The following is a 21645-nucleotide window of genomic DNA, read 5'->3' as shown; positions in this document are numbered from 1 at the left end:
AGGGATTGCAGGGTCGTTGTCGTAATACCCTGCCGGTTCTAAACGGCCATGGAAGAACTCGTTGCTACCCTCATTCCCTTTTAAACATTTTGTTTTTTAAATTCACACCCCCATATAAAAACGCCGGCATTCAGCCACGAATTGTCGTCGGTGCTCGCTGTGTATCCTCTGAAATCAGATAAAGCGCCATGAAAATAAGAAATACACCACGTGACAAATTCTCGTTGGTTTAATGATTTAAGTTTATTTTTTTTCATTACTACATTCATAGAGTATCAGTCGTACAACAATGTAATAGCGCCCTCTATGGACAAATCTGATTCATGTCTTTGAATAAAGTATTAACAATGGTCATATTATTATTTTTTCTTCTCATGTAAACAATTTCCAATTTTCGTGAAATCCTCGTCATTTTCTACTTCTAGCCAAGCACGCTGGTAGTGTTTGTTGTCCATAAAACGATAATATAAAATATGTTATTTATTTTGTTTATTTACACCAATAAATAATGACAGGCGCTTCATAATATTATGTACAGCATAAAAATACCAATGAATTGGACTACAGCAAACGATCTAAGTAAACATTAATATAATAAATGCACAACATTTACATCTTGTATCTTAAGTTATTATGCAATATTTAAAGAGTAGTACAAGGTTAAATTTACTGTAATTATATATTCCTACAATGGTAAACGCATAATGTTGACATACATTTATTTCACCATTATTGAGTATAACAATAATCTAAAACGACACTGGGATTTAGGCCAGTAGGCTTATCATACGCAGTGAGTCGGCTCATATTCTTACTCAAATATATCCCGTGTAAGATATGAACTACCCCAATTTGAACAATAATACCAAAGATTTTGATCAAATTGCTGGGCTCTCTGTCATGCAATTTGTGGATCCTCTTAAATAAGTTTAAATCACACTGTCGGTGAGCAGCGTTCACCACAGAACTAAAGTGCACGAACATTTTGATACAATTACAGACGTTAACACATACAAAAATAATGGTTATGTTCTAAAACTGTCCATTCGAGAAATACCAAACTCCTGTAACAATAAACATCGCTGCCACTAAACGGTTTCTGTATACATGGGCCCAATTTCATAGAGCTGATAAGCACCAAAATTTGCTTAGCATGAAATTTCTTCCTTGATAAAAGAAACAGGATTACCAACCAAATTCCTACGTGATTTTCAGGATAAGCAAACAACAGCTGAATACCAGTAACACGCTAAATGCAACAAATGGTAATTAATTGGTTAGTAATTCTGTTTTTATCAAGGAAGAAATTTCACGCTTAGCAAATTTTTTTGCTAAGCAGCTCTATGAAATTAGGCCCTGGATGCCACGAGGCCATGTTGAGACAAGATTCATTCGCATTATACTTGCCTTTAATACTAATACTGGGATTTTAACTGATTCTGCGTCAGTACCTTTTCGGGGTCATTTGACATAGATTCCGGGTCAAACTGACTCATATTGACCCTGGGTCAGGCCACACGGGACCCGGATCAATGTCAATTTCCACCCGGAATGTTTTAGAGTGAAGGGGCACCAGTAAAAAAAGGCAAGTAGTCTCACTCGTGTAAAACCCTGATCACTGACTAGGCCCCGAGTCAGAAAAACTACACCCGTGGTCTTTGCCAGACCTCCAGCGCTTTTATGTGAAACAGATTTGTATGGGGGTTTTGCAAAATAAGTTCCAATAACACAGTTTATACGGTTGTTCCAATCTTTGACTCAAGGGAAGATCCTGAGCCCGCTAGAGTCAAGCTTGGCAGGTTGGTAAGTATTGTACCTTTAATGATACAGGCATGAAATTTGACACTCGGGCAGTTTACTTTTATTTAATGAAAAGGATTTGTTATCCGGCCATCACCGATCCGATCCTTTTGAAAAATACTAGTATGTAGGATAAGGAGCAATGGCAGCCATTTTGAATTAGAAAACAGACACTGTACCACCTATTACCTCAAATAATTCAAAACTGCACGCCATGGAGCCAATTCTTTATATTCTTCTAACTTTCTTCCCGTGAACAGACCCTGCTCGTATAATCGAATGTACTTATTGGCCCAATGATTTACCCCCATCTGCCGTACTGCCCCATCTGTTCTCATCGGAAGTTGGGCTATTATGGGGCCATGTACACGTTAGGGGTTGACAATGAAATAGTTGCCATTGAAATACGATGGACCCTCATAGATTATAATGACATGCCTCAAGTTATACACAACGAGTTATCAATTTATCATAACTCACAACTGATAGTTTCAACAGTCAAAATATCACGTAACACATTACATACAGCACAAACACTTACAGCTTGTATCATAGAGCAAGCTTTGCTCTTACCTGTATCAAGTGTTTTAAACTGGCCGACCTTTGATGCAGCGGTCAGTCAATACGTCTTACATTTTCCACAGTTTCATGATAAAGTAATTAGATGTATCATACTTTATACTGTAGGCCCACCGCAATACGAACAGCACAATCAGTGATAAATAATATGGCCGTTTACAAAAATAAGTGGCCTGTATTGAACTCAACCCATGTTATTTCTCATTCTACCCCTACCAGAACGGCCCCGTCTTCATGCCTTCACTCTAAAAACAGCCGAGTCAACATTGACGCTGACCCGGTGCCTGACCCGTACATGCGTTAAAAAATGACACAGAATCTATGTCAAATTGTCGAATTGACGCAAATAATCCGAAGACAACCCCATTTTTAATCAGCCTCCGGGTCACACCTGACCCCAAAATGATCCGGATGGGTCACGGAGCCTCTGAGTAAAAACATGGGACTTTTGGACTTAAGGTTTAGTTTGAACCATTTCTGGATATGTTGACGCACATTCTGGTTTGTACTGACCCAGAAAATGGTCAGGCCCAACGTAGACTTGACTCAAGTCCCAATCCCGTGCCAAAGTGATGCTCTGCATTCCCCCAACCTGTTCCGCAATAGCTACATTTACGACGGCGGGTATGCTTAGGGATCTTCCGAAAACGAACGGGACTTGGATCAAGTCTAGGCCCAACGAGACCTTGATCCTGGTCACTCGGAAGTGTTTAGAGCGCAGTGCTACAGTCACTTCCCAGGGTTCCTGTGTTACATTGCCCGAAAGTAATACCGAAGGACACTCAGATGGTACGGGTAGCATATCAATCAAATTACTAAACCAATTTTCACAAAAACACACGGAAACATAAAGCTATGTTCCCAAACGAGGACTCCAATACCTATTTGAAAGAAAACACCACATTGTTGAACACTATAACGTTCGGTATAGAAGTCACCTCCATTTACAAGCTTCACACAATAATGGTTGTTTGAAACTGATGTCGACAGTTTTCCATCCCGATTTCTAATTTCTCGAGAAACTACAGTGTGTTAACCTGTTCTTCCGATTTATCTGTAGTATTTCCAGTTTGAAGATATTTCCAAATGCGGCGACATTTTTTCTTTTAAATAAACATTTGCATAAGTCATTATTTTAAACCTATCGCAAATGTTTCTTTTTTTTCAACACGTATCATCACTCTATAAATACACTCTTCAGTACTGATGAATTTCAACTATTTCCTAAACAGAGGTTCTTTTCATTGCTGTTTGCCACACAGCCTGCAAAACCTTGCCGTGATCTGCCTACGGATTATAAAGTAATGCCATGGTTTAAAAGTGCATACACACAGGTCAATTTGCCATCAAGATCATTGCTCGTTCGGCTTAAATATTCCATCCCCTTACTACACATAGGTCCATAGATCGTTCGTTTCTGTGGCATACCTCAGCAGTACGTAGCAAACGAATGATGACTCTCAAATCGGGCGAGATTTTTTAGATACCGGGAGACGAAGTCCCAACTTTCAGCTGTCGACCATGAGCAGACAGATACAACTGTGTTTACAACTTACTGGACTTTGTATTCATTATGCCTGCAAGGAACCATACATGCATGCCAAGTTATTCCAAACCAATGCTGGCGCGTGAGTTTTTATAGAATCGCAAGCGTCTTGATGGCAACTTGCATTTTCACAAGCAAAATTCCTGTCAAAAAAGGGGGAAATGATGCCGAGTGTCGATATTTCTATATAAAAAAAATTGCTTGTGATGTTTTATCGTGTGACCCAGAATATTTAGTGCACTGGGCTCATAGTATGGTGGCCTCGGCCCTCCGTCAAGGTAGGCCTATAATTGTCTTCTGCGCAAGGCACGAAAGTTATTTTTAGCCATTTTGACGATAGGGACTTTTGTTTGGGGATGAAAGGGCAATAACAATGTGCACCATTTTGCTAAAATAGTTCAGCATAAGGGTACTCGCCAAGCTGAAAGCTGGTTTTCTGGAATGCTTGTGGCCTAATGAACTTTAGGGAAGTGATTGAGCAAGGCATTTCTGTGATCCATATCGCATATTATACAAACCCAACTGGATTTATAGCTTATGACTGATCATGGCAAACTATTGTGCTGTTGAGATACACTTGTCAATCACAAAAATTGCTTCTCGCCATGAATATTTTGCCTTCAATCTTCAACACCGTCACAGAAAGTTGCTATACAATATTAGAGACGTTCACACACAAAGGTCTAGTTCACAAAAAAGAGTAAAGCAAAGTACACAGAATGGAGGTCTTGGACATGACAATTTTGAAAGGTGCGAACTCAGGGAGCAGAAGTGGTTGCAGAAGTGGGATCTTTATTGGCAAGACCTGTCATCATGGGATTTCTGCTGTTTTGTGTTTTTTTTTCTGACTTTTTGTTTAGTCCCTTTTATGTTGAAGACTGAAGATTGAAGACTGAAGGATACTAGCTTCCAAGTCGTCATAGGGCAGGTATACGCAATACTTTCTGGCTTGATTTGTTGCATGACAGACTTCGTGATAGATCGACAGTAGGCGTTAACACGGCGGCTACACTGAAAGGTACATTATACAACTTTATTCAATACTTGTGCGAGGTCAAAAGTATCTTCTGGACAACACTTTCTTTCCAAAGTCCCTGCAAGTTTGGCTTGGTTTTACGGTTTCAGTTTAAAAGCCTGCACTGTAGGTTGAGTTGTTCATCGCTCTCTCGATAAAGTTGGTTGTGTGCGAGAGTCGCTTGAGGAATAGGCGGTCAATGGCGTTCTTCTCATTGGGCTTGCCCTTTGTCTGAACGCACAGTTACATGACGTACTGATAGTCACCCAGTTCCATCCCTGCTCTCCTCTTGGTGTACGCACTACGGCGTAAACGAAGGATAGTTTTTCTTCACACTCGGACTCGTATACCTGCGCATCGATCCCAGCACAAGGACTGGGTGCTCGAGCCGGTTCAGGAGTTCTCTTGCAAGTTGTCTGGTAAAACCACTGTTTCATTTGCTTACCGTCCGAGGTTGTGATCTCATTGACTACAGTGACGTTGTTACCGAAGAGGTCGTAGGCCCAGCTCTTCTCCACCCAGCTTGCGTCCCGTTCGCAGGCAGCTTGGTATGGTTCGCCCCTCCCAGTGGTGCTTCGCTTCTCACGGTGATGCCGCCCCGTCACCTCATTCATATCTGCGCTCAAAACAGCCTCTGGTGACCAGGGAGGATTGACGGGTTTGACTGGCGAAAATGCCACTAAGTCTGACACATAGGTCGGTATTTCATTTAGGATGTTGCTAGACCTGACTGCTGGGAACACTTCGTTGTCTTTGCTCTTGTGCCGATTGTGGTGGCGATGGTGTCGGCGGCTGTTGGTACTATGTTCTCGTTTGCAGCCTCGTGTACTTCCCTCCACATGATAACTATTGTATTGTCTTTTACGTGACACTGTTCCCGTCTGAGTGTCGTTGGTCCAGTGCCCCTTTTTGTAGTCTGATAGTTGCCAGGGGGCTGCGTTACAGATGGCCCAAGGTAATAAGAAGATTGCAAGAGTAAGTAGGCGCCGTAAGCACAACTGCGGAAGACAAAAGAGAAAGAACAGTTTACTATTTAGCTCTCACATCACTTTCTCCAAGGAATCTGTGCTAAACAATTGATCAGTGGTTAGATACAAAGCAAACAATGTTCTGTAATATACCTCCTTCCCATACAGTTTCTGGTCTTAGTGAAAGATAAAGGCCTATTTATAAAGTCTATTGCCCCCAAAACAATTATGAAGTAACTCAAGACAAAGCCCGAAGGTCAATCTTGATGGTCAGCATGTGCCTACCGCAACCAAAGCTCTGGTCCAATTCTAGCATAGGCCTTGCTTGACATTCTAGAATCCCTGCTTATAAAGAGTATGCAGCCCCAGCTTAACCAGGTGTTGGACTCGGTATCAAACCACGGCTGGGGCTGAAGCTTAGCAAAGTCGCGATGCGAAAGGCTCACACTATTGTGAACAAATCCTTAATTTTGATCAACCGAGATTGCGCTTGAAGCGCTTTTTTATTTCTATTAAGATTTTACTTATAGATTCAGATAATTTATATTAGTTTGGGTTTTAGGAAGGATACACTGTCACTCCAATGTGACTTTAAGTTCAAACGACATCGATACTTTATGCAATAAATCTACAGTTGCTTCAGATCATCTATACACTGATGATCAGATTAGATGTATTACATCAATCAACCGCCTTTCACACCACAAGACGTCTCCGCGTCAAAGCACTCGTAACCATGCCGTATCAATTGCAATATACGGCGCGTATAATAATAAGCTCCATGTTGTTCTGTGATCCCCGGGAGAATTAGTCTCAGCTATCAATTTCTCACTCTTTGAACTTCATCAGTTTAATAACGTGGCCAAACGTTGCTAAAACACACCGAGTTTGTTGTTGGTCAAGACTTTAGAATAACACGTTGGGGCTGATTTACAAACCTCATCGATTGATTTACTACAGAAACACCTTCATAGTCTACAAATAAATAAAGTGATGCATTGGAGAGACTGCATTAGGGAGTGAAAGGGTAACGATGTTCATATCAACGAGAAGTTGGCACTTATGGTGGAATTTGAAGTGAAACAAACAACATACATCACAAAATACAATCATAAAGAGCTATAATGATTTGACGATTTTACATTTGTTTTATAAAGTGTCTTCTGTGACGATAAGGCCATGTTGGTTGGTTGTTCATGATTGGCACGCTGGGTTGGATGATTTTTTTTTTTAGCAGAACGCATACGAGGGTTTTATAAGTACTGAGAGTCTGCGTGATACAGCAAATATTTAAGTTAGACATGGTATGTTGTGGCTGGCTGAGCATGCGCAGTTTAGTGCATCTGACTCAATTCATCATTGACGGGGTTCGAACCCCGGTCGTGACACTTGTGTCCCAGGAAGGGACTATATGCATGTGTACTTCTCTTCACCAAGGAGTATGTGGTTCTTGCAATTGATTTAGCTCGGTGTTCTGTATACTTTGCAGCACAGGCTGTAATACTCCCTAATATGGACTGGTCTAGGGAATTAAATACATGGCCTAGTGACCAGGTCACCGCAAATAAATATCGAGCGCCATGGGCGTCACAGAGTGGCCGATTTGAACACAAGCCATTATTAGTATTCAATCCAATTTCAAATCAATCAACATTGATATTCATATTGGTGAAGTTTGGAGAATAATAACAAATTAAGTAAAATTAAGTACATCAAAGGCAATCGAGGATTGAATGAAATGAAAATAGTATAATGTAATGGATACGGAGCAAACCAATATGGGGAAATTTATAAAAAGTCTTGTTTTGAAACGCCCTTTTACAAATACAAATACATTACAGCGAAAACAAACGAAAGCAACAAACAAACAATGTCACATACAAGATTACAATAAATTATTCATGTTTTCTGATCCTCTACTCTATAAAAAAAAACGCGATTTATTTTCCGAAAATTCGGCAACAGAATGTAACCGTCGCTTACCCAGTCAAGCAATTAAACGGGCCTTCAAGTATAAGCAAATCAGACAGTTGAACGCAATCGCTGCGAGCAGTTACCACACTCAAAGCACCCAAAGGTCGACTTATCAAAAATGTTTAAAATCACAAACGTTAAGTACTCTGAGCGTGTGTTTGGCCCACCCATGGCCCTTTCATTATGAAGGAGCTGATGCTAAATAGAGGAACCGCTGCGTCCAGAGATCTTTACAAACAAAGTACACAGCATGAACCGGGAAAAACTATTAAAGACGAACAAAAAACCATTACCAACGATAATCAATATTTATGCCTTGTTGTTAACCAGTATACACACGGTGTACTTTTGGAGTCTGCCATAAACATGTTTTCATTGGCAATTATTATTTATTGAATGTTGGATCGGAAGAATTAGAAATATTCCAAAGTTTTTCCCTCCTATGTATACCTTTTGGTTTGAATGATCACTTTCGGCAAGATAAATGTCAGTTGCAATGATTGTGTGAGCCACGGTAAAATAACTGCACGTTTTGTCCACATTCCGACTGTGGCATAAAATGAATGCACTAAAAGTTCACGATCATCAACAAGGCCCGTCACCCCGCAACGTATAGAAGGAAAAAACAGGGGTGTCTTCTAAGAAAACAGAAACTTCACTAATAGTTTTGAACATCTTAAGTAAAAAAAAATACATATACCAGGGTTTTATAGTGGGTGGTGAGACATCCTTCATCAATCAGCCCTGTTGAATTTTTAAGTACAGTCACTTCTTTAGGAGCACAAAGATCAAAATCCCGACAGGTTCACGTGGGAGTACCTAGTTATATCACCCTTTTTTTCTTGAAAACAATTATCGAGTGACCCACCACAATAATAAACACAATACACTGAGCTGCCAAAACGAGGACTTGTTTTTGAACGACCAGGAGTAAATTCTCCTACTGGGGGCTTTAATAATAATTGACAGTAACATTAAAGGTCTATTCCATCAGAATTATATTTATGCTGAATTGAAGCACAAGATACAGCTAGGTCACAATAGGCAGCTGAGGTGGTGGGTGGGGGATGGGGGGGGGGAGGAATCACAGAACATTGAGAGACGTTATTATACTAGAGCCACATATTGGGTGACACATTTTGATCACATGGCACAGGGCATAATATGCGAGGGTTTTTCCCCCGATATGTTCGCTTGCATGAGTCAAGTGAATGTGCGAATCGAATGATGTTGCCGTAAGCGGGACTCCAAGGTCAATTAAGTTTTGTGATTCACTCATTTTCCAACTTGGCCCAATAACATGGAGCTGCTTAAGCACACAATTTGCGAAAATAGCATGCTTTTTTACACATGTTACTGGCCAAAGTTTCATGCCATATACATTGCTTGTGGCTAGCCTAGTATTTAGCTGCTGTTTACCTAGCATAACAATTGAGTGACGTCTTGGCCTATAATTTAATTTTATTAGGCAAGACTTATTTTTTAGCTGAAGCAAATTTTGTGCTTAAGCAGCCTTATGAAATTGGGCCCATATAGAGTCCTTATAATGACAGTTTCCAACCTCACCTTGAAATAGTGTATCTTTGTTTGTGTTCTCTCTCAGGCAAGCTTACAAATAATAATAAAAGTTTATTTCGTCAATGTTCCGTTATACTGTCTTTTTTTCTTTGAAGATTGTATGCTCAAAGAAGACAGGGATCTTTGTACATCTTATACTATAAACACTGACTTTGACTTTAATATTAGGACCCTTTTGAGACCTGAGTGCCACGTTTCCCTTTCCACGAATGATGCCCCCATCAGTTCTCTCTAAGTAAAGGAGTTCGTGTTGAATAAAACAGGTCTGCGGTTACCGTTGGAGTTACTCACACGTGAAATGCATGTTATTTTTGTTTTATGTCGTAAACGGTGCACCATTCTTCGTGGGAAACGAGATTGCTGAAATGTAAACGACACAGTAGACGAGGTTCGTTCATTTTTGTTTTATGAATAAACAGAGAAGTAAGACATAGCCGAGTCGAGCTGCATGGGAAGCTATGTTATAATTTTATGTTTAGATGGGAATATACAAAACAAAAAATTGTTCATAATTCAAAGAGTATAACGCTGCCATCAGTACAGAGCACTTGTATATCACTCTAACTATGAACCAGATAAAGTAACAGACCGCTTAGCACAAATTAAACAACAAGCAACAAGGATTAACATGGCCATAACACTGTATACAGAAATCAGCAAAATACAAGAGTGAGTCATTGATTAGGCCTATACAAGTGAGTTTTGAAAGATTTTACAAAATTCTAGAGATAGTGGCAGATACTGATAGGAAAGCATCCGAAGCATATACATTCTGTGTGGAATTCAATTTGTTAGTGTGATGTCTTAAAAAATGATTTTTTTTTTTAAACCAATCTCGTGTCGTACAGGGTATCGCTTTGAGAAGAATCAATTTGGGGCTTAACAAAATTAAGGCATCGTTTCATTGAAAACTCTAGAATTATCCTAAAAACTGAGGATTGAATAAAAACGGCTGGTCTTTCGATAACCAGTGATGTTCCAGTGCACCATTCGTAGAACTGTATGCATATTCATAACCTACCAGGGACTTATGATCAACATAATATTGTGACTGGCAAGTGGCAATCACAATAAAGTCAGCGATTTCATACCGGTTCAAAGTCTCCATTCTACGGCAGAGTTTGAGTATATATCGTTAACTTGGTAATCTCATAATATATTGATGAAGATCTAATACATAATTGCTTAATATAGATAAAATAATTATTGCGTGTAGATAGACTGACGCCCAACCCACGCATTCATTTAGGGTAGGTACATGGCTATCGTTGTAGGACTGATGGCTGACCTAATGATTGTTTCTAAATTATTAAAGTTTATTTATTTATTAAATTCCTGTCCACCCAAACCCACCTTGAACCCACAAACAGACTGGGCTAGTTAAAGGTCCCTTTTACTTGGAAAAGGCCAACGCGATGCGGAATCAATGAATCTTACAAAATATTTATATTTATATTGTGTGCTCAGTGGGCATGTTTATATTAGTAAAATATTGAACATGACAGAGTTGTTTAAGGATGGCTGTCAACTGGTATTTCTAACGTTGAATAAGAATCTGTCAATAGTTTAGATAGGTACAGATATCATTGACTCTGGTTGTGAAGCCAATGACTCCCAGGAAAGCGAACTTAGTCACTGAGCCAATAACTGGATGAAGACAAGGAAGGAAGGAAGGTTCAGTTTTTGTGGGAGGAAACCCCCCAGAGAGTTTCAGGTAAAACCCACGCAGTCAGGTAGGGACTGAAAACCCAATCCATCATGTAGTGCCCCTGCGTGATTTGAACCGGGTCCCGCAGGTGGAAGGTGAGGAAAGACACCACAATGCCAACCCAACCACCGGAATATAAGTTTAAATTTTCAATTTGGGGTTCACTTGTTTTATCGACACAACAACTCGGATAAGGTTCCAGTTTGAAAACTCACTGAACAAAATTTTGTCTTAAATACTGTTACATCGAAGACCACCAAAATCAGCACAGCATTGCTAAAAAGAACACTGTGTAGGTTTAATCGTTATTGCTGTTTTGAATCTTAGGCCTCAAAATCGAGAGTGAAGAACAAAATAGGCTACAATTTTACCGAAAATTAACCTGGGAAACCTTCCTTTAAAGGCTACACGTTTAAACAATTTCGATCGTAATGCGGTGGTTCGTTTTTTTGACTATTCGATTGTATCATTTTCTGTTGACCTTTGTGGGGAATTAGAGATCATTTCCGAAAAGTAAGTATTAATTTCCTAACATTTTCCCATGAGGAGTTAGAATGATTGTACGTTTAGTGGATCTTTTTTGTCACAGTAACTTAGAAATTCTGCTCACAAGACTTTTTGTTCTTCTTCTTTCACTCTTCGTGTTATAAACACGGTCTGAAACTGCCATGTCCACAAAAACCTATATAGAAAACACCAGTTAAAAGTAAATAACAACATCAAAATGTCATCAAATTGTTGAACAGGTTTTAGTCAAAACGAGAAGAATTATATATATGGTTTAATGTGATAATGTGCAATTCATAATCGAAACATGTGACGGTGTTTTTATGATCTATTTTTGGCTCTGAGAATGGACAGTAGGCCTATTCAAAGTGATTTTTTTTTAAACAGGTTAACACTTAAAACTAAAACTCTCTCTCCAGAGTTTGACCCTGACTCCACTTCAACAGGGGCCTGACCCGTTTTGGGTATGACCCGTAATCTACGTCAAACTGACCCGAATCCAGGTTTTAAACTTAAGCAGAATCTGAATGAAAATTCCCCATTGTTAAACAGTTTCCAGATCAGACTGGCCTGGAAATGGGTCAAGCCCCCTGAGACAAGGGTTCCGGCTCAATTATGACCAGGAAGTTTTAAGAGTAGTTAAAACTTCGTAATCAGTAACCTTTCAAGGGTTCATACAAAATGTTCTACTAGTCTTAGGACTATTTAGGAGTATAACGATTTAAAGATGCTTTGTAAGATTGTTGGCCCCAAACATTAAAAAAATAGACCTTTCTGAGTGAATGGTATTTCAAAGAGTATCACCCGCTCTAACGAAAACAGTTTAACTTTTACTTTAAATGGTCAGGAACCATGACAATTTTTTTTAACGTTTCTTATAAAACTCATAAGAATTGGTCACGTGATATATACTTCGGGATCCCAACAAAAACTAATTTTGAGCATTTCTTCACTGCTACTAATAGTTGGCGGACTTTTTCGAGCAATGGCTCAAATGAAAGCTTGTAACTTTCTCGACCCCCATCAAAATACCTATTGAATTTTAAATAAAAATGTTTGGGTCAAATCGGCCCAAAATCGGACATAGCATCTTTAAGGCAAGTCCATGGTGAGGACGAGAAACTAGTCCTAAGTTAGACTAGCCCTAACTTTTTGTGAAATCCACCTCACAGGAAACCCATGCTTACTAAACACAGATCAACTCCCCTTTTCGCTACTAATAATCAATCCGGTAAATTTCGTTTAAAATGTAGTAGTGAAAACAAAATACTGTACTTAAAAACAAATTTTGAACAAGGACCACATAGCGATATCCTGGTCAAAGAAAAAACATACAGCTCTAACCGGCATCGGTATCGGTGGCAAGTACAAAACTTCAATCTGACACATGAAGTTGTCAAACTATTAATACGAAGCTGGTTGAAAACAAAATACCTCGCCACATTGCACACTGCTCTGATTTACGGTCATCGGCACACCCATTTTGCAGCGGCGTTTATTTTGACAAGTTTAAATTTGGCTTTCTTGACAAAAAAAAAATCTACAAGACCAAAGTTCACTAAGAGACATTCGGACAGCCGAGAAATACATTGATGACGTTATTAATTTGTGAACACTTATGACTTGGCATCTTTATTTATGAACGTCAATGATAGGTGCTACTGGCTGCCAGGCCTGAATTTCTATCATATTCCCAGGTGGTGCATTCTTAAAGAGTTCAAAATAAAGAACGAATGTACACCTTTAACTTGATTTTTCAAGTTGAGAGAGGCATGCCCGTTGTCTATACCCGGTCATTTATCATTAAACATACATATGTCATCAGCCGGTTCATAGGGTCGAAGTCTACGTTCAGTCAAACTGTAATAATACTTATACTGGGCCCTCCAAAAAGGTCTCCAAGTCCAAACATTCGAGGAGGGTCCCCTTCGATTTATGGTCGATTTCATGCAAGGAAGGACGAGCTTGTCTGAGTTTGGTATACTGATGTAACCATGATATTGGGGCACGCGGTAAGGACCACTTCAAATTCCACAGCAAGCTCACAGGGGAAGACTGAAGGAATGTAACGAGTATGTTTGGTTGCATTTCAGCCCCAATACTCCCCCTGAATTCCGTTTATTTTGGACCACATTGCCCTTGAATGTCCTTGACAATAATACCTCTACGATGAACAAGGGGGTTGTTATCATGAGAGGAATGTTGCCATGTGACGGCTGGGGGAGACTGATTTAAGTTCGAATTACCCGCCAAGTTACCTTTGGTTACCATTAGCTTATACAACACGTGTCAGATTCCATTGCATGATCAGTGTCAAGCATTATAACATTGCTGTTTATAGTAAATAGCCTTCTGATTATGTAAGCAATGAAAGGTATTCTCCAATTGGTGCAAGATATAAATATGGTGCAAAATATAAATGTGATTAATAACAGCGTCTTACTCAACAAACATATCAAAGGTAATGCAAGTATAACTGGAACCATCTTAATAATTTAGCTTATATTCCAATTTACATACCGAGTCAATGTGTTGTCCACGAGTTTGCAGATGCCTCCTCTCCATCGTCAAACAACATTCCAAACTATCCATTACAACGTAGTAGACTGTCACATGGATTTAACTCAGCAATAATAAATTGTATCCGAGTGCAGTAATGTCGACTACATACAAGCCGCTGGTGTCAGAAAAATTGATCACATAGTTTTGAAACATCCCAGATTTGGTGACAAAAATGTTATAGCTAAGTGAATGACAGTTCAACTTATAGCTCAGCAGGGCAGTGTGTCAAAATCCCGTCTGCGTTGCGCTATTCAATGAGAATTCCCCATCGTTTATGAGTCAATGAGTGATGTCTGGCGAGTACACAGGCTTGACTAGTCCAGTATGCAATGCACCGGGAATACTTCGGATTACCAACATCCCATATGATGTGTGTTCTTCAGCCACCATTGAATAGCACCGCGCCGGCCAGCTATCGTCATCCCAAGAATTCTGGTCGTAAATTAGTTTAGCAAGAGACCCAGCACGTGTTGTCACCGTATGGTGAGGATTTTTAACGGCACTAATTTGTCCCTTTTCTGAGGCTGCAATGACTTGGATTGCCGGTGATCCTTTGAACCGATTCCATTCTGCCCCGTGCAGTTTTTGTCTTGTGTAAAAAACAAATTCCACGTTTGTTACCAAAGCCCTTCGTTGGTCAACCACACTGAATAGAAAGCACGCAAGACAAGGACGAGTTGCTACTGACAAGCACGTAATTGAAGGTTCAGAGAGGACGAACTGTTGCTGGAAACCCTGCTGGGTTCATTCATCCCCAACATGGACTCACTGCTGGGAGGAATAGTTACTGAAACTCGCTAGAAACACGGAATGGGCTACTGCAATCACGAAAGCCTCCTCGCACCACAACCGGCTAAAATTACCGTGGGGAATTAAACCACAAGAACAAACCGAAGACCGCAACAACAGACGTCCATCATAAAAATCCAACATGGAAGTTCTCTAGACTAGTAAACTTGTTCTCCCATAGTTTAAATGTTTATTTTCCCATACAGGAATTCTTCACTTATTATTGTATTAAGCGAACTTCTATTCTAAGTATAATGTCAGTTCAATCTTATCACAACACACATTGCCAACCTGACAGCCTAAGCGACGACAATAAATGCTGGTACCCAATATCAAATATGCACCAGACAGTTTAGAAGCCGATATTGAAAACACACGAGCCAGTCCCGGCTTGTAGTTCGTTAGTTGGAGACCTGTCCAAAAGTTCGCTCGCAACTATTGTTCGTTTGTCAACAAAGCTTTCTATAACATTCTATCGCTCGCCGTCTCCATGACTTGAGCTTGGGTTATTTTTAGCCTGCTCGGCGGGCACGTCGAATGTGGGAAGCGTTTACGATGGCTCGTGCCACAAAAATGGGTGTGCAGGTCCCGTGTGTGTCAACTTTACAACCGGGTATCCCAGTTAGGGGGAAGCTTGGCCCTGCGTTGGTCCCGAAGGGAATTCAGTACAAAACATACAAGGAAGTTGGATGAATAACTTTAAATAGGTCTCCCTTTAAAGATGCATTGTGTTTTGTAGCACAGCCACAACAAAGGCTTATTTTCTGATTCATTTTTAGATGAATTGACGCTGAAGGTTAAACATGCACTTGTGGGATGAGGTTGAATGGGTTTTCTTTTCCTCTACAGCCGGTGAAGGTCCTCGGACTCATACAAACTGAAGTTTGCCGAGCATTTGGTTCATAATTGACTCATTTATTTGTTAAAGGGAAGGTGTGAGATCTACCACACGTTTTCAAAGAGCAGCTCCAGGATTGTTTATTGGAAGGAAGTATTTGATTCACAGCATTCGAGCAGTTCTCCTTATAAATAAACCCATCATAACGCAGTTTAATAATTGTGCAAAACATGAATCTTCATGGGCTAACTAATTTTATAATTCACAAACCAAATAAAAACATTTGCCCACATAAAATCATTACGCACTACCTCTGTTCATAATTTACTCCTGGTTCACATACAGTGCGCTATCAATGATAGACTATCTTGATGACACATCATTTGCCCATTCTTAATTAGGTAATCATCTTCATACAGTATAAAGAAGAAGACAAATACACGCTGAGAACATCCATCTGAAATGCATAATAAACGATATCTCAAAACCTATAATCACGCCAAGTGTAGAGCTGTCATCGCTCCATAGGGAGGGTCGACACACAAATTGAAAAAATCCTCGCCGGTCAAAAAAAGTTATGTGCCCACCAGACATCTAGGGAAACGTACGCTCACTCCACCCCTGCCACTAAAGGGTCTTACGTGACCTTCTTATGAGGTCATGTCCTCATTAGTTCACGGGGGTTTAGACTTGTGAGTGTCGATTTACTATTTACAGAATCACGCGATAGGTGATAGTTTTACGTATGCAGAGGCCGCTATAGTTAGAAGCCTGTAGGGCCTTCACTGTATATATGGGTACTTGTACTTTCAGCAACTCGGTATGACATGGTCAACAATACCTGTATAGCGCACGGCTGTTTAATCTAAGGAGAATCAATGTATTTGCCAAATCTTTCTGCAAACAGAAACCTTGCTTTATTTGAAGGGAAACTTAAAGTTAGTCACAGAAACAGATTCCCCCGAGGGGGTGGGGCGGGGGATACAACTGATTCAAAATGGTGAATACATCTTTCATTTTAAATTTGATCGACTTTGTAGCGGTTTGAATTAATTTTTAGAATAATATCAATTTAAACATGGAAACGGTAATAATTGTGGGCTAACTTGGTTGTCTTTGTTTTTTTCTTATATCGAAAATACTTGAATACATATATTTAGACCCATTCCTTTATAGTTTGTTTTGTTATTGTGTTTTATTGTGTTCATACATTAAATTTATTTATAAAAGTATCGGTTGTATTGGGAATCGAGTCTTTCGATCTACCATAGACCTTATCGCAAATACATTCGCTGTATGCGTTGAATGAGGTGCATGCTGGATTAGCTAGCGATCAACTTTGATCACTAGCTAGACCAGCATGCACCTCACTTAACAGTTAGCGCTTGCGCAATGGGTATTTGAGAAATTGTCTATTGTAATTCTTGTGAATATTGTCCACTTCCTGTGCACCTGACCACGTCATCAGCCAACTCGGTATTTAAAGGCACTGGACACCATTTTGTTACCAGGTAAACTTAGCCTTCAATTATTAATATCAACGGCTGCGACTGTCGCTAAGGGTGTTACTTGTCCTATTAAAGGCAGTGGACACTATTAGTAATTACTCAAAATAATTATTAGCATAAAACCTTTCTTGGTGACGAGTAATGGGGAGAGGTTGATGGTATAAAACATTGTGAGAAACGGCTCCCTCTGAAGTGCCATAGTTTTCGAGAAAGAAGTAATTTTTCACGAATTTGATTTCAAGCCCTCAAGTTTAGAACTTGAGGTCTCGAAATCTACCATCTAAACGCACACAACTTCGTGTGACAGGGGTGTTTTTTCTTTAATTATTATCTCGCAAGTTCGATGACTGATTGAGCTCAAATTTTCACAGGTTTGTTATTTTATGCATATGTTGAGATACACCAACTGTGAAGGCTAGTCTTTGACAATTACCAATAGTGTCAACTGCCTTTAAACGCATGACGACGTTGCTGTAGGCATAGACGTAGCCGACAACTCGTACACGGCCAGTACTACATTTAAGTTAAGGCATTTGGACCAGAATCCACTCTTAAAACAAACCCCTTTCTTTAGCAGCAATATTAATAAGCTGTACTGGCGGCAAGTTTTTCAATTGACTAACTTGGAATCCGTACCACCACACGGAGCACAGAACATTTGGATTTGTATCCAGAGACGAGGCTGACTTGAGAATATAGTCTGGTTCTTTTAAGTTGGTATAATTGACTACAACTATTGCTAACATGGGGAACAAGACAAAATAGGGCATCATTTGTTTAGCAAACCATCAACTCACCACCAGCCCCCGCATAGAAATCCAATACTCGCCACTGTCACCAGCCATAGAAGTATTTGAGTTTCCGAAATCCATGTCATCCCCTGCCTATTCAAGAAACACCTTGTCTAACCATACAAGAGGCGTGCATTTATTTAGGTCAGCGGGGGAAAAACAAGAGGTCTGGCTAGTTGCCATTTATGGGAATTGATTTGCATAAGTTATGACAGAACTTTTGAAATTATTTGCACACGAAACCACTTTCAGCTCGAGGTTAAACATTTCACTACTTTTTAAAAACAGATCCAACATGACCATGCCCAATATGATAAGTATGTTCACTTCCCTGCACTTGTCACAAATCCTGCATTATCCGAATGTGATTTTTCACCATCCCGTTATGATAAAACAGTGAGCAGTTATGATTTCATCTGTATTATACCTGCATCAGATGGTTTGATGATGAAGCAAGCATTTACGAGAGCTGGTAAACCTAGGATATACCGACTGTGATTAATTACACTGAGCACGTACCGCAAGATTATTCGATTTGTCTCATCCCAAATCCTCGTTATAGCTTCATACATCAACCCCAAACTATACCCCGTGCCTGGATGCTTTTGAGTCACTGACCCCTATGTCTTTATCACTGTACTCCACACTCTGCCTCTAGCCTAGCATTATCACCCACACTGCTGGTGACCAGTCCTTTCCCGAAGTCAACCTCGAATTATTCCGCCCCAGAAAACACAACCATGTTTCCACCGCAAATTGTACCTCATTTAATCCAATGAATGCACAGTGAATTCTGTATAAGAGGATTGTGTTTCTTTCTTCATTAATACTACTACAACCCTGGAAGGGTATAGCTTGGATACCAGAATGAACTGAGGCGATTTAGATCCGACTATTTCTTTATAATGTACTTCCGTTTTGTTGTGTGTTGCATTCGTATGGATTCCAGTCAATTTCACACGATTACCTCTTGAATAACCAATGATACAACAAGATGAACAGTTACGAGGCCTACATCAGACTCTGAAGCAACTGTGACTGGTACGGGCTTGGATTTTTTGGAGACAAAGCAACGTAGATGTAGCCGAGGTCAGTGACTTGGTGTTACATAAAACCAACCTAACCTTTAAAGGCAGTGGACACTATTGGTAATTGTCAAAGACTAGCCTTAACAGTTGGTGTATCTCAACATATGCATAAAATAACAAACCTGTGAAAATTTGAGCTCAATCGGTCATCGAAGTTGTGAGATAATAATGAAAGAAAAATAACCCTTCTCACACGAAGTTGTGTGCGTTAAGATGGTTGATTTCGAGACCTCAAGTTCTAAACTTGAGGTCTCGAAATCAAATTCGTAGAAAATTACTTCTTTCTCGAAAACTATGGCACTTCAGAGGGAGCCGTTTCTCACAACGTTTTATACTATCAACCTCTCCCCATTACTTGTAATCAAGAAAGGTTTTATGATAATAATTATTTTCAGAAATTACCAATAGTGTCCACTGCCTTTAAAAGACAAATTCATGTATACAGCCAAAAGAACATTATTGTTTCAGCTTCGTTTTCTGGGCCGTTTCGAATACAAACTTCCACTGGTGGGCGTCTATAGGGAGCTGAACAAAGAACCAATACAAATTCTTAATTGAAATTCTAAAACGGCAATTTCCGTCTTACACCGAGCCGTCGAGTCAACGATCGCCTTTAGTTAAGACGTCTCACGGATTACTACCAATATCCAAGCGTTTTACATTTAACTCCAAGATTGCCTGACCTTTTCACCAACAAGAAAAAGTGGCCGAGCCGTCTCGGAACATAATATCCTCCTTTTTGATTGGGGCGTGGGTGTATTCGTCGATTCTTCTTCCATCATCTCTGTTTGCTTAACTTGATATGCTCGGTGTTTTATCAGCAATTAATTCTCAAGCCCGCGGAGAGTTGTGTCCCCCTTTTGACTGGAGTAGTGGTTGGGGCGGTGGTTTTTTAATTTTATTGAGAAGATATTTGCCACTCCAAGATCATTCAATCATTACATGAGGCCATAGCAGCGATGATAGCACAGGCAATCAGGGTGAAATCGTTTTCTGCACGTACACAATTCTTAATATAAAAGATCATTCAACCATAATTGGGAGCCACAGTGCCCTTTCACACAATAAGACTATTGTGGAGTCTTAAAGGCATAGCGTACTTTGGGTATTTGTCAAATATCAGTGTCCTCACTGTAAAAATAACAAACCTGTGCCAAGTTTGGCCCAATTGGTCATCGAAGTTGCAAGAAAAATAATAATGAAAGAAAAACACACCCTCGTTGCATAGAATTGTGTGCTTTCGGACGCAAGAGAAAGGCTACATGCCCGAAGCCTTTCTGTTATTCAAAGTTTGAGGTAAAAAATTAATCTCTCGAGAGCTCTAAATTTCCATCGTTTCTCACAATGTTTTATAACACCAACAGCTCCCAAGTGCTTGTTACCAATAGTATTTATATTTAATTTCTGTAGTAATTACCAAACTAAGGTATACCATCCCCTTTGAGTAGAATATAGCAATACACTAACTGAGAAGCATTACTGCAGTTATTCTTCTCAGATTCAAACTGGTTTAAGTTCAAGAGTATTGCGTTAACTTATCAATTTTATTCAAAAAATATATGTTTTCTTCGTTGTGTCCTATATGCTCCTAAACCTTTCTCGAGGTATAAATTGCCCCTACATAATTGCATCTGACCATGCCGGTTTTTTCTATGATCTGATCTACGTCAACAATGATCACACTACATGAACTATCTGACGGGAGGCAAGAGAACCCGATGAGCAGCGATAAATCACAAGGGCGCCACCTAGATGTTACCGAGAGTCTGTCACAGCGAATAAACAGATATCGTCCTTCGGGTAACGAAAGGGGGGGAGTATTTGGATCAATAATCACAATGTAGATCGAAGTACTTGATTTGGGAAGTAAGTGAATAATAGCCAACAGTTTGGCACAAATTGATCATCACTCCCAGTCCAAGCGGCTAATCACAGCCCTTTATTTCACGGTACTTGTGTCTCTGCTCAGTGCGACACCCCAGTCATTAATATTGGTTATTACATTGATAGAACAAGGGCTTTTTACAACTATAGGGTATTGGGTGTTGGTATAACCGCGTTTATTGACTCGTCGCCTACGCGTGTATTAAGTGCAACAATACCTTACAGGAGGCACGTGTACAAAACACGCCGGTACTTCCGATACACACCTTTCGAGTTAACAATGCGTAAAAATTATCAGGCATAAAATCATGGCTGATTAGACACAAAGGTTGAATTAAATTTTGCAAATGTCATTTGTTTACCAATGTCCTCTTCGCTTCAGTTCAATGACTTTTCACGTTAGCAAACCGCACATGAGGTTCACGTATTGCTCCAAAACCTCTGCTTAAAACAAAGTTTTCCGTTTAGTGTCGAACTTAACACGTGATAAAGGGATTGTGGGGTTTTTCC

General features: G+C 39.8%; 1 protein-coding gene across 2 annotated transcripts in view; it reads right to left on the bottom strand.

Annotated features, from left to right (window-relative positions):
• Positions 1-241: 241 nt before the first annotated feature.
• LOC139939300 (neurotrophin-3-like) overlaps positions 242-21645 on the bottom strand; it is a 50219-nt gene continuing 28815 nt past the window's right edge. Inside the window, exons 1-2 of one of the 2 annotated variants that reach the window (XM_071935061.1) lie at positions 14196-15270; positions 242-5938 (exon numbers count right to left, since the gene is read on the bottom strand). In XM_071935061.1, the coding sequence (XP_071791162.1) occupies positions 5081-5938; positions 14196-14267 (930 nt within the window). In that variant the 5' untranslated portion in view covers positions 14268-15270 and the 3' untranslated portion in view covers positions 242-5080. Of the gene's footprint in view, positions 5939-14195; positions 15271-21645 lie in introns of those variants that run through there. The other variant, XM_071935062.1, reaches the window with a different exon arrangement.

This window comes from Asterias amurensis, chromosome 7 (genome assembly GCF_032118995.1).
Source record: "Asterias amurensis chromosome 7, ASM3211899v1".
Lineage (NCBI taxonomy): Eukaryota > Metazoa > Echinodermata > Asteroidea > Forcipulatida > Asteriidae > Asterias > Asterias amurensis.
Note: the sequence above shows the minus strand (reverse complement) of the source record. Positions and strands in the feature narration are given on the sequence as shown.